The sequence below is a fragment of the Aquarana catesbeiana genome, linkage group LG10 (genome assembly GCF_042186555.1).
Source record: "Aquarana catesbeiana isolate 2022-GZ linkage group LG10, ASM4218655v1, whole genome shotgun sequence".
NCBI classification, from domain to species: domain Eukaryota; kingdom Metazoa; phylum Chordata; class Amphibia; order Anura; family Ranidae; genus Aquarana; species Aquarana catesbeiana.
In genome coordinates this window covers 205,169,405-205,186,027 of record NC_133333.1, presented here as the reverse complement: position 1 = coordinate 205,186,027, position 16,623 = coordinate 205,169,405, and the positions used below count along the sequence as shown (strand labels likewise).

General features: G+C 47.0%; 1 protein-coding gene across 4 annotated transcripts in view; it reads left to right on the top strand.

Moving 5' to 3' along the window:
• The first annotated feature begins 8,127 nt into the window (after positions 1-8,127).
• KIAA2013 (KIAA2013 ortholog) overlaps positions 8,128-16,623 on the top strand; it is a 15,130-nt gene continuing 6,634 nt past the window's right edge. For 2 of the 4 annotated variants that reach the window (XM_073603178.1, XM_073603176.1), the window contains exons 1-2: positions 8,657-10,594; positions 15,465-16,318. In XM_073603178.1, the coding sequence (XP_073459279.1) occupies positions 9,643-10,594; positions 15,465-16,318 (1,806 nt within the window). In that variant the 5' untranslated portion in view covers positions 8,657-9,642. The other 2 variants (XM_073603177.1, XM_073603179.1) reach the window with 2 other exon arrangements.

Genomic DNA, 16,623 nt, shown 5'->3' with positions numbered 1-16,623 from the left:
ACATCATTATGAATAGCGCTCCAATTCACTAAGGCAGCACACATTCCTTGCAGCAACATAGTGTGTGGTTTTAGAAATTTTGTGGCACTCCTGATTTTATTTCTTGAACAATTTAGTGTGTGGACAACACAATATTTTGAATGGGCTGCCTTAATGCAAGACACATTAACGCACCACCAATCCAGAGAGTGCAGAGTGTACTGGGGACTTGTGATGGTTTGTATTGCATTGTCCTTTTCCTGTCACTATGCCAAGGAAACAGACACATATGCTTCAAATTTACTGATCACACCGAGGATATTTACACACATTCCTCGCCACGGATCATAAATACAATTTAATCTATTTATTTACAAGCTGACTAAACAGTGGCCTAGATGGAACATTGAGATGGAGAGAGATTGTTTAACCACTTCAATACCGGGCACTTTCCCCCCTTCCTGCCCAGGACAATTTTCAGCTTTCAGCGCTGTCGCAGTTTGAATGACAATTGCGCGGTCATGCACAGGGGCGTAACTAGAAATAGCAGGGCCCCATAGCAAAATGTTGTATGGGGCCCCCCTGCAAACAGCCCCCCCCCCCCCACAGCTGCCCTAGTGTCAATGCAGCGTGAGCTGTGCCACATACAGCGTGACCTGTGCCCAATACAGCGTGACCTGTGCCCCATACAGCGTGACCTGTGCCCCATGCAGCGTGACCTGTGCCCACTGCAGCATGACCTGTGCCCCATGCAGTGTGATCTGTGCCCCATGCAGCGGTACCTGTGCCCAATACAGCGTGACCTGTGCCCCATACAACGTGACCTGTGCCCCATACAATGTGACCTGTGCCCACTGCAGCATGACCTCTGCCCCATGCAACGTGACCTGTGCCCAATGCAGCGTGACCTGTGCCCAATGCAGCATGACCTGTGCCCCATACAGCGTGACCTGTGCCCCATACAGCCTGGTCTGCCTGTGCCCCATACAGCATGACCTGTGCCCCATACAGCGTGACCTGTGCCCCATACAGCGTGACCTGTGCCCCATACAGCCTGGTCTGCCTGTGCCCCATACAGCCTCACCTATGCAGAGGAAGAGGCAAGCCACCTGGATCAGCAGAGAGCGGGATTGCCCGCTGTAATAGCTTTCATTTGAATTTCCCGTCTTCCCGGGGCTCATCGTCACATAGCCCCACCTCTTGGCCCGACGCCTTTGATGACGTCACATGTCCCGCATTGGATCGGCGTTCTGTCTATCAAAGGCGCCAGGCCAAGAGGTGGAGCTATGTGACGTGAGCCCCGGGAACACTGGAAGTTCTAACGAAAGCTATTACATCGGGCAATTCAGCTCTCTGCTGATACGGACAGCTCGCCTCTTTCTCTCCTCTCTCTTCCTCTGGGTGGGAGACTGTGCCGGCGGTGCTCTTATCCTCACTGGGCCCCAATCGGCTGCGGGCCCTATGTCGCCCGCATGGGTCGCTATGGTGGTAGTTACGCCCCTGGTCATGCAACACTGTACCCAAACTAAATTTTTATCATTTTCTTCCCACAAATAGAGCTTTCTTTTGGTGGTATTTGATCACCACTGTGTTTTTTATTTTTTGCTAAACAAACTAAAAAAGGCTGAATTTTTTTTGGAAAAAAAAAGTTTTTTTTTGTTTCTGTTATAACATTTTGTTTTCTCCTTCACTGATGGACACTGATGAGTCTGCACTGGTGAACACTGATGAGGAGGCACTAATATGTAGAACTGATGGGCACCGAAAGGCTACACTGATATGCAGCACTGATGGGCACTGATGAGGCAGCACTGATGAGGAAGCACTAATATGTAGAATTGATGGGCACTGATATGCAGCACTGATGGGCACCAATAGGCTACACTGATATGCAGCACTGATGGGCACCAATAGGCTACACTGATATGCAGCACTGATGGGCACCAATAGGCTACACTGATATGCAGCACTGATGGGCACTGATAGGGGGCACTGATAGGTGGCACTAATAGGCGGCACTGATGGGCATTAATAGATGGCACTGATAGGCGGCACTGATAGGCAGCACTGATAAAGAGGTACTGACAGGCATTACTGATGGGCACTGATTGGCATCTGTGATGAGCACTGACAGGCGTTACTGATGGGCACTGATTGGCACTATGATGGGCACTGATTGGCAATTTGGGTGGGCACTCATTGGGATTTGGGTGGGCACTGATTGGCATTGTGGTGGGCACCTCTGATAGGGGCTGCGCTGACAATCAATGTGCTGATTATCAGCGCGCCCCCCGACAGGAGAGCTGCCGATCGGCTCTCCCTGTCAGTGCAAACTGAGGAAAGACGATTAAGGGCAATTCGTGGTTCATGCTGTGATTGGTCACAGCTGATCACATGGTAAAGAGCCTCTGTCAGAGGCTGTTTGCCACGATCGGAGATGCGGTGTGTCAGAGTAACACAGCACCACCGATCGCTGCACTGCGTGCCCCCCCCCCGGGCGCACAATCACGGTTTATCCTGCTGGATGTCATATGACGCCCAGTCAGGATAACCAAACCACTTCCCGGCCATCATTCTGCTATAGGCCAGGCGGGAAGTGATTAAAGACTGAAGAGTGTAATTATTTCCTGCACTGTAACAAGTAAATAAAAAGGACTTAAAGTTCTCATCAGTAATCAGAGGACTCTGTAGGATAGAGCCAGTGGTGTATTTAGGTTTTGTGCTGCCCTAGGCCTAACTAAACTCATGCACCCCCTAATTAAAATATGGGTCACCCCTTCCAGTTTAAGACCTGCCCTATCTGTAAACTACACCCCTTCCTATTTATGCTCCACCTTTTCCTTTTAGAGCTCCACCTCTTCCGCTCTGTACATTAAAGGTGGGTACCAATTGGCCTCATCAGTCAGTACCCATCATTGCTGCTTTATCAGTGCAGCCCTATCAGTGCAGCTTAAGAGTGCCGCCTTATCAGTGCCCAATAGTGCAGCCTTATCAGTGCAGCCTATCAGTGCCCATCAGTACAGTCCCATCAGTGCCCGTATCAGTGCTACTTTATCAGTGCAGCGCAGCCTCATCAGTGCAGCTCATCAGTGGCCATGAGTGCAGCCTCATCAGGGGAAACCAGTGCAGCCTAATAGTGCCCATCAGTGCTGCCTATTAGTGCCCATCAATACAGTCTTATCAGTGCCCATCAGAGCATCCTCATTAGTGCCCATCAGTGTGGTCTCATCAGGGGAAAAAAGTACAGTCTAATAGTGCCCATCAGTGCAGCCTATCAGTGCACATATCAGTGCAGCTCATCAGTGCAGCCTATCAGTGCCCATATCAGTGCAGCCCATCAGTGCCCATATCAGGGAAGCCTACCAGCGCCCATATCATTGCAGCTCATCAGTGCCCATATCAGTGCAGCCTATCAGTGCCCATATCAGTGCAGCTCATCAGTGCCTATATCAGTGCAGCTCATCAGTGCCCATATCAGTGCAGCCTATACGTGCCCATATCAGTGTAGCTCATCAGTGCCCATATCAGTCCAGCTCATCAGTGCCCATATCAGTGCAGCCTATAAGTGCCCATATCAGGGCAGCTCAACAGCGCCCATATCAGTGCAGCTCATCAGTGGCCATATCAGTGCAGCTCATCAGTACCCATATCAGTGTAGCCTATCAGTGCCCATATCAGTGCAGCTCATCAGTGGCCATCAGTATAATAACTTCCATATTGAGCACTTGACTCACGCACATTAGTAATAGTCACATAACCTTCTGTCCTGGCGGCTGGCTGGGGATTCCCCTCGTGCTCCTCTCTCTCTCTCCTCCTCCTATCGAAGATTCAGTGAAGAAGAAAACCGTACGGAGGAGAGTGGGCGGAGCATTGAGCTCCGCCTCCGCCAGTTAGATTACATTCAGCTGGCTTGGCCAATCACCGGCTGCTTATGGGGGTGCCAGTCGTTGTCGTTGGCGCCCCACTCCCTCCCCGCCGGCCAAACACGCTCCATATACTGCCCACAATATTTACAAGTGCCATGCTACAGCAAGCCGGCCGCCGGGGCTATATTGGTGCGGGAGGCGGCTGCGGGAACCGGCACTTGAGAAAACGGGACCGGGGGCTTTTTTGCATGCGGGGGGGGGGGGGCAAAGTGCCGTGACGCTAGATGAAAAATGCTGATATTAGCATTTTGTGCCAGCTTCTAGTAGCATTTTAGTATCTTTTAGGAGCATTAGCATTTTATTAGCGTTTTTGCAGCACATGAAGAAAAAAAAAGCTCAAAAAGCTGTTAGGAGCATTTAAGTAGCATAGAAGTTATCTTTTGCCATTTTAAAATGCACAGCTGACTTGGAAAAAATGAAGGATCACGTGTGCTCTGTAGTTAAAACTTCAGTGGATGTTGTTGAGACCCTTGCTATAGTTTAAATATGTTAATGGTGCCTTTTTGGTGTTATTGAAGAGTTATATGTTTTATGATCTTTTTTTCTTCATTTTTTATAGGTACACTTTATTGAAGTTTTGCACTTGCCATTTGTCACTTTTGTATGACATCTGATCTTTGCCCATGTAGATATGTGGCTCCAGGGCTCAGATCTCAGTGGTGCATGTGCCGCCATTCGAAATATCTGCGGCACATGAACCACTGCTTCTCCTTTTTTGTCACAATAACAAAAAGACAGGCATAATATCTGCATTTTTTGTTTGAAAGAAAGCTATTGTTATGAAAATCATTGCTAAAATTTTTGGGAACAAACATTACAGTAAAAATCATTGAAAGGTCTGTTTTGAACACAAAAATCGGTGATAACTTTCTGCTATGTTGCTGGATTCTCCTTTGCAATAAAGTTTTATTATTGAGTAATTGCTGTGTTTTTTTTTTTTTTATTGGTTTGGCTATCTTTCTTATGCTCTGTTTGCTCATGACTTTGGTCATGTTTTGAGGGTAATCGTTCATATTGGGAATGAACGTTCATGCAAAGGAACTGAACTACAGGGTACTTCTTTACGTCATGCGCAGTAAACACACAGCGATTTATTGCCGCCCGAGTATCACATTAATTTGACGATTTGCCGTTCATACGGCTAAAAAATTTCCAAACTTGTCGTTTGGCTAAAAAAACTCACTAGTGATTAATGTTTTGTGCCCATTAACTGGCCGACAAACGAACGAACTGTCCAAATGACCGATTTTCAGCTGCTTTTTCGTCTAGTGTATGGCCAGCATAAGTCCCCTTTCACACGGGCTTTCCACTCAGGTCCGCCTAACGGTTTTTCAGGCAGACCTGATAGGAGCCTCCACTCACCCCTATAGAGTAGCGGTTGTCAGCGGTGACATTTCCGCTGACACCCGCTGCTATCCAATCCGATCCTCTCCCCAAAATCCTGTTGGATGGAGACCCTCTTTTCCATCTGTCTGGCAGATCGGATTGGATGGGATCAGGTGAAAACAGACAGGAGGTCCGTTTTCATCTGATCTCCTCATAGAGGAGAGCGAGACTCTGACTGGTCCGTCTCTGCACAGTGAGTAGAGACGGACCTGTCATCCACCTGCTCAGTGGGGATCAGCAGATCGATCCCCCCCCCCGAGCAAAGCGGAGTCCACCAAGCGGACAAGCCTGTGTGAAAGGACCCTAAGGGTACACTCACACTGAACGCAGGTTTGAAATCGTGCAATTTCAAACCCGCATTTCAGTGCAAGTTCAGGGACGATTTGAAGGACATCTGTGCGGGTTCATGCACAGATGTCTATTGAAATCGCCCCCGAAGTCGCCAGGAACTACTTCTGAAAATCATTGCGGAGATAGTAATGTCGCCAGCACACCAGGATCTCCAAAAAATGGGTCCAAAACTTTATTCAGTGATCACATCATTACAGCAGAAAGCAACGTTTCGGAGCCACGCAGGACCCCTTCATCAGGCATGTCAAATCGCGCCGATGTGAACGGGGGCTCAAGCAGGTCCCAGGTACCACGTGCCGCAACCTACATGCAATGTACCCAACTGTGAAGCAGTAGTACGACATTTAAAGGGTTAAATCAGACAATGTTCATGTTTGCTGCACAGTATTACAGCCATTGCATACAGCTCTGAACGGCTGCATGGGTTTAAGTCGGCAGGCAGGGGGCGGTAAAATCACAATTCAACCATCTGCTTTTACCATTCCCCCGACTTACTATGTGAATGACCCCTCAGAGAAGGAGCTTAACATTAGAAGTGACTGTCAAGTTACAGAGAGAGAGCTGCACATTACAAGAGATTGCCTTGTAGAGAAAGAGCTTCACATTAGAAGAGACTGCTCCCTGCGCACTCCCTGCACACTGACTGAGCTGTCGCCAATGGCTCACGGTCGCCGCTTCTGATTGGGAGCCAGCGGGACTGATCATGTGACTGCTTTGCGAGCCAAACACTGCAGTCATGTGATCCAAAAGCCTTTATGGCTCCTGATATTAAAGCCTACTTAAAAAGCCATTTATTTAAATCCTCAGGGAATCAAGTGCATGCAGTGCTTAGTTCTGTTCATATCCTTCATGCCATTGATAAGCAGGGTGGCCATGTCACCCCCCAAGCAGGCTACTCTGGAGACCAGCATTGTCATTCATCACATTACTGATTGTTCGTTCATTAGATTGTAAGCTTCATGAGCAGGGCCCTCCTACTCCTTCTATATTGAACTGTATTGTAATTGTACTGTCCCCCTTTATATTGTACAACACTACATAAATTGCTGGCGCTATATAAATCCTGTTTAATAATGAGAGCAGTTAGCTTAGAGAGAGGGCGGGGATTAGTGCTGGCTCTACCCTCCACACACAGGAACACCCATAAATAGGGCTTCAGAATGGGATGTAGCTACAGCCTTCAAAAAGAAGGGTTTTTAAATTGCAGCAGAGCCACCGATCAGAACAGGACCAAGCACTATATATTCCTGGTCCTCTAGGGGATTAAATAAACGTTTTTTGTTTTTTTTTTAAGTCAAAATAGAACTCCCAAATCATGCAGTCAGAAGATTTTTTTAGAAATCGATTGGTGTCACATGGCTCAGGTATTGAGGGACATGATTCATCCCCTGATGTGTACGTGAACTGACCTCATGGCAGTCTGCCCCCCTACTTCAAGGGGAACTTTAGTCTGAAAATTAAAACGGATCTTCACTGCATCTGAGCACCACAAATCAAAAACGCTATTTGATTAATTTTTTATATTCAAAGCAAACTCCCCCATCCATCCACGTCTCCTGTTTGCCGCTGCCGCTGCTTCCACCCGTACTATTACTATGTTCGGAAGCTTTGTTCTAGTTAAGAAGTTACTTCCGGTTTCCCTGTTCCACAGGGAAACTGGAAGTGATGTCAACAGCTCCGTGGAACGCACGGCCCGAGCAGAGCTGTCTGTAAGGTAAGTGAGGCTGCATTTGATGGGGAACAGTGGCTGCATAAGATGGGCACAGTAGCTGTATTTTATATGGCACAGTGGCTGCGTTTGATGGGCACAGTGGCGACAAGTGATGGGCACAGTGGCTGCGTTTGATGGGCACAGTGGCTGCGTTTGATGGGCACAGTGGCGACAATTGATGGGCACAGTGGCTGCGTTTGATGGGCACAGTGGCTGCGTTTGATGGGCACAGTGGCGACAATTGATGGGCACAGTGGCTGCGTTTGATGGGCACAGTGGCTGCGTTTGATGGGCACAGTGGCGACAATTGATGGGCACAGTGGCAGCAATTGATGGGCACAGTGGCTGCGATTGATGGCAGTGGTGGCAATTGATGGCACAGTGAGGTTGCAATTGATGGGGTTTTTTTTTCAGAATTTTTCAGTTTGCGCCCCCCGAAAAATTTTGAGCACCAGCCGCCACTGGAGGTCACACATATAAAACTCCTGAGCTGTCTGTAAAAAACAATCGGATTCAAGTTGATGTTTCTGCAGCTCAGAAAATGAGTGCTGGGACTCGGCTGCTCAAGGCACCCCCACCAATCCCCCTGACTCCCACCAGCTGCAACGTGTTTCCAGCCCTGGGTGCTAGATAGCAAGGGCAACACACGTGTCAGCCGCCAGCGGTAATACCCCAGACCGGCCGCTGGGGGCGCACAAGTCCGCCTCCCCTGTCACATGACTGAACCCCGCCTCCCTCCCGTCCGCCCGTGACTCGGTCACATGACGTGAAATGACAGGTGACACGAGGAAAAGATCTCGCGAGAGTTGACTGTACGAGAAGGTTGTTGCGCTGACACTTCCGTGTTGTGAGGAAAGAGAGAGTTCGGGGCTGTGTGAGCGGAGGAGAGCGGTTATCTGACCGGGCTGTGTGCTGACTGGAGAGGGACTGAGTGGGGAGTCACCTGAGGGTCCAAGGCTGCTGGGTGAGGGAAGGGGGTCAGTGGGGTTGTGTGGGTGAGGAGCAGTTTGCATCTGTGAGGGGGGTGTCAATGTGTGGGTGAGGAGGGGTGAGTGAGGACGCTCGGTGAGGTTGTGTCAATGTGTGGTTAAAGGTGGGGTAGACCCTCGAAAGAGAAGGTCCCAGCACAACTTGCCCCCAGAATAATGGTGGGTGGGCAGATGCGCTGAGTGGGGTCTGCTCACTATCCACAGGAAAGGACTGGCTGGATTCTCCTCCTGAATAATTGTGAGTGGAGTCTGAGTCCAGAAGGGTTGAGGTGGGATCACCTTGGGTTGGGATCTCCTTGGGTTGAGGTGGGATCAGCTTGGGTTGAGGTGGGATCACCTTGGGTTGAGGTGGGATCTCCTTGGGTTGAGGTGGGATCTCCTTGGGTTGAGGTGGGATCTCCTTGGGTTGAGGTGAGATCAGCTTGGGTTGGGTTCAGCTTGGGTTGGGTTCAGCTTGGGTTGGGTTGAGTTCACCTTGGGTTGAGTTGGGTCACTCAGTAACACCCGGTGTTATTGTAGGAGTAGGTGGAATCTAAACCAAGAAAACAGTGAGTGTCAGTCAGGGGGACCTGGGCTTTTAGAAGTAGTGTGGGGTCATTATTGGTGTGGGTGGTCTGAGTTTAGAATAAAAGTGAGTAAAGAACCCCAGTATAAAGGAAGGTGAGGGTTTGGGGGAGATCATAATACAGAAGTAAGGGCTCTGCTCACCATTGTATGTGTAGATGAGGAAGCTCTGACTAGTGAGAAGGACAGAGGGAGGTATGCCCAGACTTGAAAAGGGTTAAATAGAAGGTGATCGTGGTCTGAGTGAGAGGTGGGTGTACGAGGAAGATCCAGGTTGGGTTCTATAATAGGTGAGGGAGTCTCAGAATAAGGTCAGAGGGCAAGGTGACTGAATTAGAGGTGGGCCCATGCTCGGGGTGGAGGAATAGGAATAAGTCGGGTTTAAGCTCCTCTAAATTGTGAAATTGACGCTAGGAATCTTGCTGACCTGATTCGAGTTTAGAATCTGCTCAGACAGGTCAGGGCAGATCTGGGCGAGTGACTTGCTTCAGGATAGTTTCGTTTAAATGTTTTTATCCATCATAAAGACCAGACAGGCGTACAGGTGACCTACTTGTTACTATGTGCAGCGGGTTATAGAGGACGATGTTGTGTTTGGTTGGTGGGATGTGCAGCCTGTCCTCCCAACAATGACATAGTGTGACAGGAAGAGGTGTCTTCAGCCTCTCGGAATTGACTTCCTGCACCTCTTTTGAATTTTTTTTTCTTACAAGCTGTCCAAAAATCAACATCCTCAATGTGGCTGCAGCAGAAGCTTAAGGGACTCCCAGGACTGCTGTCCAGCAGTTGGGCTCGCAGGGTTCTAGCAGTCTTGGGGTTTCTTTTCATCATCTACTGGTATATGTCCTCAGGACCGATGTATAAATTTTGGTACTCGGGTCAACCTCGCGGTGCTCCTGGAGCTTGCCTTCAGACACAGACTAAGCAATGGAAAGCACTTGCAGAGAAAGGAGATGTGATGATAGTTGCACATCCCAGTGAAGAAGCCAAATTGCAGGGCCCAGCTGCGGTTGGCAATGGACATATTCTTGTTGATGTTGGGAAAAATACTTTATGGGTATCCTCCTCATCTGTATCTTTTCACTTGACGGACTATCCCCTGTTGACATTTGTAAAGCATTCCGGTACTTCATCAGAAGTCCACGCCACTGCCGTTTTTCTTAGAGAGGGTTTGATACGGACAGTTCGTTGCATGCAGATCGAGAAGTCAGACTCCGCCAGGGACTGCGTTTCTGTCCGGGAGGACTACTTTGCCCACAGAAGCCGACCTCACGTGTATGTTCAGAGGATCCATATCACCAATCCTAGTGACAGAGTTGTGGCTTTTGATATCGCTACTCAGAAGCCACTTGCTGGGGCCAAATTTTCCAGCAGTGTCGAGAAGGTCCAAGATCGACAATTCTTCCTTTCCTCTGGACGGGTCTCGTTGGAAGATGGAAAAAGTATGCTGGTGGTTGTTGCCACCAAAAAGGTGGTCAGCAGGGTGCAAGTCAGCCCAAAATCTGAGTTTGATGAGACATTTGTGTCTGTTATTTACACATCTGATCCAATTGATTCTGGAAAACTGGAAGAGACTTTTAGCAAGTTACGGGAGGCTGCCAAGAAAGAGATGCTGGAAGTGATGCGGATGAGGGTGGAGGACTTGTTTAATGAGCATCAGCAGATATGGTCTGATTTGTTTGTTTCAGGTAATTAAGGAAGTCCTGTCATTTGTATATATAAAGCTCTGGGTTTTTTGTTTTTTCCTATGCTGTTTTTGTCCCAGGCAGATTTCCCTTTATTTCCTTTCTCAGAGACACAGCAAGCCACTTGCTGGGACCAAATTTTCCAGCCGTGTCGCAAAGGTTCAAGAATGGCAATTTTTGCTGTCCTCTGGACAAGCCAATGGCTTCATTGGAAGATGGAAAAAGTTTGCAGGTGGTGGTTTAAATCTTTACAAAGTGAGGGAAATTCCCCTGTAATGGTTCTTCACACCAGCCTACATGCTAAAATAACATGTACTGCAATTGAATCTTCTTGACGCATGTTTTAAATGACAGTTATTGATTCCCCACCAGAGAATGCTTGGTGAAAGTCACATTCACTGTTTTATAATTATGCCCTTGTGTGGTACAGAAGCGACTCGAGGTGATCTCTCCCCAACAGGGAAACAAACAGCCAAAATCCAAAGAGTCTCTGATCCTTCACTACTTTTTCCAAAACCTAAAGAAGTCCCCTTTAGCTTTGAAAAAGGAAACGCTGGCCTTTGGATTTATTTATAAATGATTACCCTTGTTCTTCAAAAAAATGCTGAATGATTGTGGAGACATTGGGGGAGATTTACTAAAGCTGGAGCACTCCGAATCTGGTGCAGCTGTGCATGGTAACCAATCGGCTTCTAATGTCAGATTGTTCAATTAAGCTTTGACAATAAAACCTGGAAGCCAATTGGTTTCTATGCAGAGCTGTACCAGATTTTGCCCCCTATTTAGTTTTTAGAACCCCCCCCTCCCAATCTGGTAGGTTCCTACCCTACCGGAAAGGTAATTTGTGGGTGGTTCTGTTATTGAGTGCTGATGTCATTGACTCATGTCAGTGTAGTAATGGAGAAACGGAGGAGAGCATGGACACTCCCCTTCCCCCTGCAAAATTCTTTAGGCCGGGTTCACACCTATGCGAATTAGATGCGGGTTTTCCCGCATCCAATTCGCATAACAGGAGAATGTGACTGGCTCCCTATGGAGCCGGTTCGCATATCTCCGTTGCGGCTGCGGAGCACACTGCACAGAAACACTGTCTGTCTTTGGCTCCGTTTCAGGGCCAAATTCAGGTATAGAATCGGCAATGAAACGGGGAACAGGGACGCACAGCGCTCCTGTGTGATCCGCACTGGGTTACAGTGTGAACCCGGCCCTAATGTGGAGCTCAGGAAGAGCTCCCATGTTTCCGCCCAAAGACAGGGCTGGTCTTGAGCAGATGCTTGGTGTCTAAGAACAACCCTATCAAGCAGCACTAATTATTAAATTCTGATTCAATTGCACCAACTGAAGTTGGTGCAATAGAATGAACCTTATACCATGGAGCAGGATTAAGAAAAACATGTTTGGTGATACTTCTGCTTAAAGTAGAATGCCAGCTTTGCTATGACTATAATTAGTTGGTTTGGGACAGGCTGGCCAACATCCACTATTTCTTTTACATAACTATGCAGCTGCTGTGTGCACTGTAATAAAGCTTGTAGCTTTAGCTACTTACTGAGGGGGTTATTTACAAAAGGCAAATCCACTTTGTACTACAAGTGCAGAGTGCACTTGGAAGTGCAGCTGCTGTAGATCTGAGGGGGACATGCAAGGAAAATAAAAAACAGCATTTTAACTTGCACATGATTGTATGATAAAATCAGCAGCGCTGAATCCCCTCATTTCAGATCTACCCCTCAGATTTACAGCGACTGCACTTCCAAGTGCACTTGTAGTGGAATTTCAAATGCAGTTTGCACTTGTAGTGCAAAGTGGATTTGCTTTCGTACATAACCCCCTCAGTATGCAGCACTGTGTTCCCGGAAGTAGTACATAGTGACTTCCTGTCTGCTGCCGGTGTTCTGTCAGATTTCGTAATGGAAGTGACGGTCTGTCATGGCCATCTTGGTACACCCCCCACTTGGCCACACTAAGCCTACACTCAGTCGCCAAGTGGACATCTTTTTACACCCACGGAAATCTTGCGTTTCACACTTATTTTTTCCACTATAGTGAAATGCAGTATTTATAAGTCTGTGACACTGTTTTGATGTTTTAAAAGCAGTAGCAAGCCTGCTTATCTCATGTTTGCTAATCTGACAAAACACCTCTGATTTTAAAATTCAACTTTAAAACTGTGTCACAGACCTCTAAATACTGTATTTAACGATATAAGCTCAGTTTAGTGGTAAAAATAAGTGTGAAGTGCAAGGTTCCAGTGGGTGTAAAAAGATGTCCACCTGGCGACTTCAGACTGTAGGCTTACCGCAGATGAGTGGGGGGTATACCAAGATGGCCGTGACAGAACGTCACTTCCATTACAAGTTTTGACGGGTCGCTTAATCTGACGGAACACTAGAGCTAAACAGAGTTGGGCTAAAAGCTTCTCTGCTATTCAGGAGAAGCCTTGTTTATCAATGAATACAAGACTTCATATTAGCCAAGGTGTAGAGGAGGATGGGTGATGTCATGATTTTCACCTTGGCCAATCAGGGGAAGCCTTGTATTCATTTTATTAAAATACAAGGACTAAAAATTTATAAAAACAATGGCACCACAGAAAATATCAAAGTGCTGAATGATTATATGAGTGGCGCTGGTCTGTACCTACCTACCTACTATGCTACTATAATTACCCCCCAAGAATAATTCTTGGGGGGGGGGGGGGTAATTATAGTAGCATATTAGGTAGGTACAGACCAGCGCCACTTATTTATTAATTCAGCAAAATAAAAGGGCTCCCCGAAATAGCTGAGACCCATTCAGGCCGACTCTAATACCAGCAGCAGTACAGGTGACTTCCCATCATACTGCTACTACAGTATATATACAGCGCACACCACAGCCACATAGTTATGTAAAGGAAATAGTTTGGGCCAAAGTAAAGTAATAGTGAAGCGGGAATTCTACTAACTAAAAAAAATGCCGATATCAAACCCTGGTGCATTTCTGTAGTGCTTGTGTCTCCAGGGCCACATTGTAAACGTCTCTGTCCTGGAGCCCATATATTCAGCTACCTTTCTTTGTTCACAATTGAATTCCCAGAATTTTTGCATTTTAGTCCATTTCTTTTGGCAACCAAAGGGTTAATTGAATGTGCTTAGAGACTGTAAACCATAAAGGCTTTGTTTGCACTTTGTGTTTGTGGAGTGGTAAAAGCTCACAGTTGGCTTTTTACTGCTCCCCCTTATGCTGCTAAGGGAGCCAAGTGGGGAATACATATGCCGCCATTCTCTGCATCGTGCTGCAGCAAAAATCATCCCCCCCCAATTATTACTGCCCACTGAACACAACCGATTCAACTGAATAGGGGTTGTCCCATAACCACATAGAATGCGCAGGGTTTAAGGGGCTAAAACAGGCGGTAAGAAAGTTATACAATGTCTCCTCACTGCCTGTCAAATGCCCTCTGAAAAGCATTCCAAATGCAAATTGTTTTTCAGAGAGCAACTCTAGTATAAGATTGACAAAAACTGACACTTTTTGGGCTTTGTATTGGGTCATTTTGTAGGAGGTTTGTTATGAGTCTTTCTCAGTAGCAAGGCAGGCGGATGCCGGGTCAGAGCTGGTGATTTTGTAGATGAATGTCAGAGCTCTGTTCCTGTTTTGTGAAGAAAGGTCACTCTGGCTGGACTGATGACAAGAACAACTTACTGTACAGTCCGTTTCCGCAAACGTGTTAAAATCTGTCTGTTGTGTATACAGTATACTGACAGCACTATGGAGTATATTTATAAAACAAAAAATCTGACCTTTTCTCTAACATTCACTACAGGAATCTTCCTCGTGCATGTGTTTTAAATGATTAAGTGATTGATTCAACACCAGTTAATACTTGATGAAAGTCACACTCACTGCTTTATAAATATGATCTGTCCTGTGTTGAGGGTTTTTGTATTGGTTTTTGAGTGCTGGTCCGAGAATAAAATTTAGGAAAAGTAGATCACCATATTGGAGTGTCTAACATATGGCCCGCTGTCTCCTTACTGACTGTGATTGACAGCCTCATGAGCCAATGGCTCGCACTGCTGTCTCTCTGTCCAGTGAGGGGAGAGAGAGCTGCTTCTCTTGAGTACAGCACTAAATTGAGATGGAGCTCAGGTAAATATAATAGGGTGCTGGAGGGAGCTACACACAGAAGGTCTTTTACCTTAAAGTGATTGTAAAGGTAAAAAAATAACAAACATATCATACTTGCCTCCACTGTGCAGCTTGTTTTGCTCGTGGCTCCGAACCTGCTTTTCTGGGGTCCTTCGTCGGCTCTCGCGGCTCCTCCCCACATCTGATAACCCCCTCGGAGAAGCGCTTCCCTGAGGGGGTTACCTTGCGGACTCGCTTCCGAGTCCAGCATTCGTGTCCGTAGAGGCCGAATGCTGGACTCGGCCCCGCCCCCCTGGCGCTCGCGTCATTGGATTTGATTGACAGCAGCGGGAGCCAATGGCTGCACTACTATCAATCTATCCAATCAAGAGCCGAGAACCCCGGGCAGAGAGACAGTGCATCCCCGGGCAGAGAGACAGCGCATACCGTTCAGGTAAGTAAAACGGGGGGGCTGGGGGGCCGGTCACTGATCAGGTGTTTTTTCACCTTAATGCATAGGATTCATTAAGGTGAAAAAACATGAAGGTTTACAACCCCTTTAATGCATAGAATGCATTAAGATAAAGAAACGTCTACCTTTTAGAGCCACTTTCAGTGTCCTGAATTCTATGGCAACTCTTCTGTTCTTGCTGATTTGTCTAGCACTATAGCAAAGTACATTTTGGCAACATGCAGTGTAAATAAAGGAATGTTGGTGTTTCACTTTATATTACCTAATGTTATCTCTTGCTCTTCCTAGGAATTGAGATGAGAAAGATCAAAGATGCTCACACTCCCACCAGTGACACCATCAACATCACTCTTTACTACATGCTGTCCTCCTCTTTAGCACCTCTTGTGGACCCTCTTATAAGCAATGAAGAACGTGAAAAGATGGAACTGACACTAAATTATGCCGACCACTGTTTTAGCGGTCACGCCAGCATGCATGCCGAGAATCTTTGGCCGAGCAAATTTGGGGGGATCACCCAGCTTCTCCAGCTTTGGGACCTTTGGAAACTGACCTTACAAAAAAGAGGGTGCAAAAGCCTGGTGGCGGCTGGTGCCCACGGACTCATGCAGGGGATGATGCTTAGCTTCGGTGGTTTACAATTCACGGAAAACCACCTACAGTTCCAGTCTGACCCACACGTCCTTCACAACAGCTATGCTCTCAGAGGAATACATTACAACAAAGACCTCATCAATCTCGCTGTCCTGCTTGATCTGGATGAAAAGCCATTCCTTCATGTGTCAGTGAAATTCCAGGATAAGCTGGTGAAACTTTATGCCTGTGAGGCTGGGTGTTTAAATGAGCCGGTGGAGCTGACATCGGAGATCAAAGGGCATATTTTTCCCATACTGGTGACTCAGCCATTAACACCATTGCTGTATATCTCCACTGAACTGACGCATCTGCAGGATTTGAGGCACACCTTGCATCTGAAGGAGATCTTGGCCCACGAGGAGCACATGGCCAAGCAGTATCCAGGGCTTCCCTTCCTCTTCTGGTTCAGCGTTGCTTCTCTGATCACACTCTTCCATCTCTTCTTATTTAAGCTGATCTACAATGAGTACTGTGGCCCCGGGGCTAAGCCCCTCTTCCGGAGTAAGGTATAAAACTGCTGCAGCGTAGATCAGAGCTTGTTCTATCTGCTGGCTTGTGCTTAGCTTGAGATACTGAATAAGTAGCTAAGGAAACCTGCTTGGTGTTTGCTTGTGGTGGCGGGGTTCTCTCCTCTGTTTCCATTGATGAAAAGCCTTGAGAGCTACAGAACTTTTTGTGTTTTTGCTAAAAGACATTATTTTTACAAGTTCTTCCGGCATGATGATTTCATAAGTTCATACTATGAACTCATAACATTTTTGTAAAAAAATGAAGTCACGAGAGATATAAATATATATATATATATTTTTTT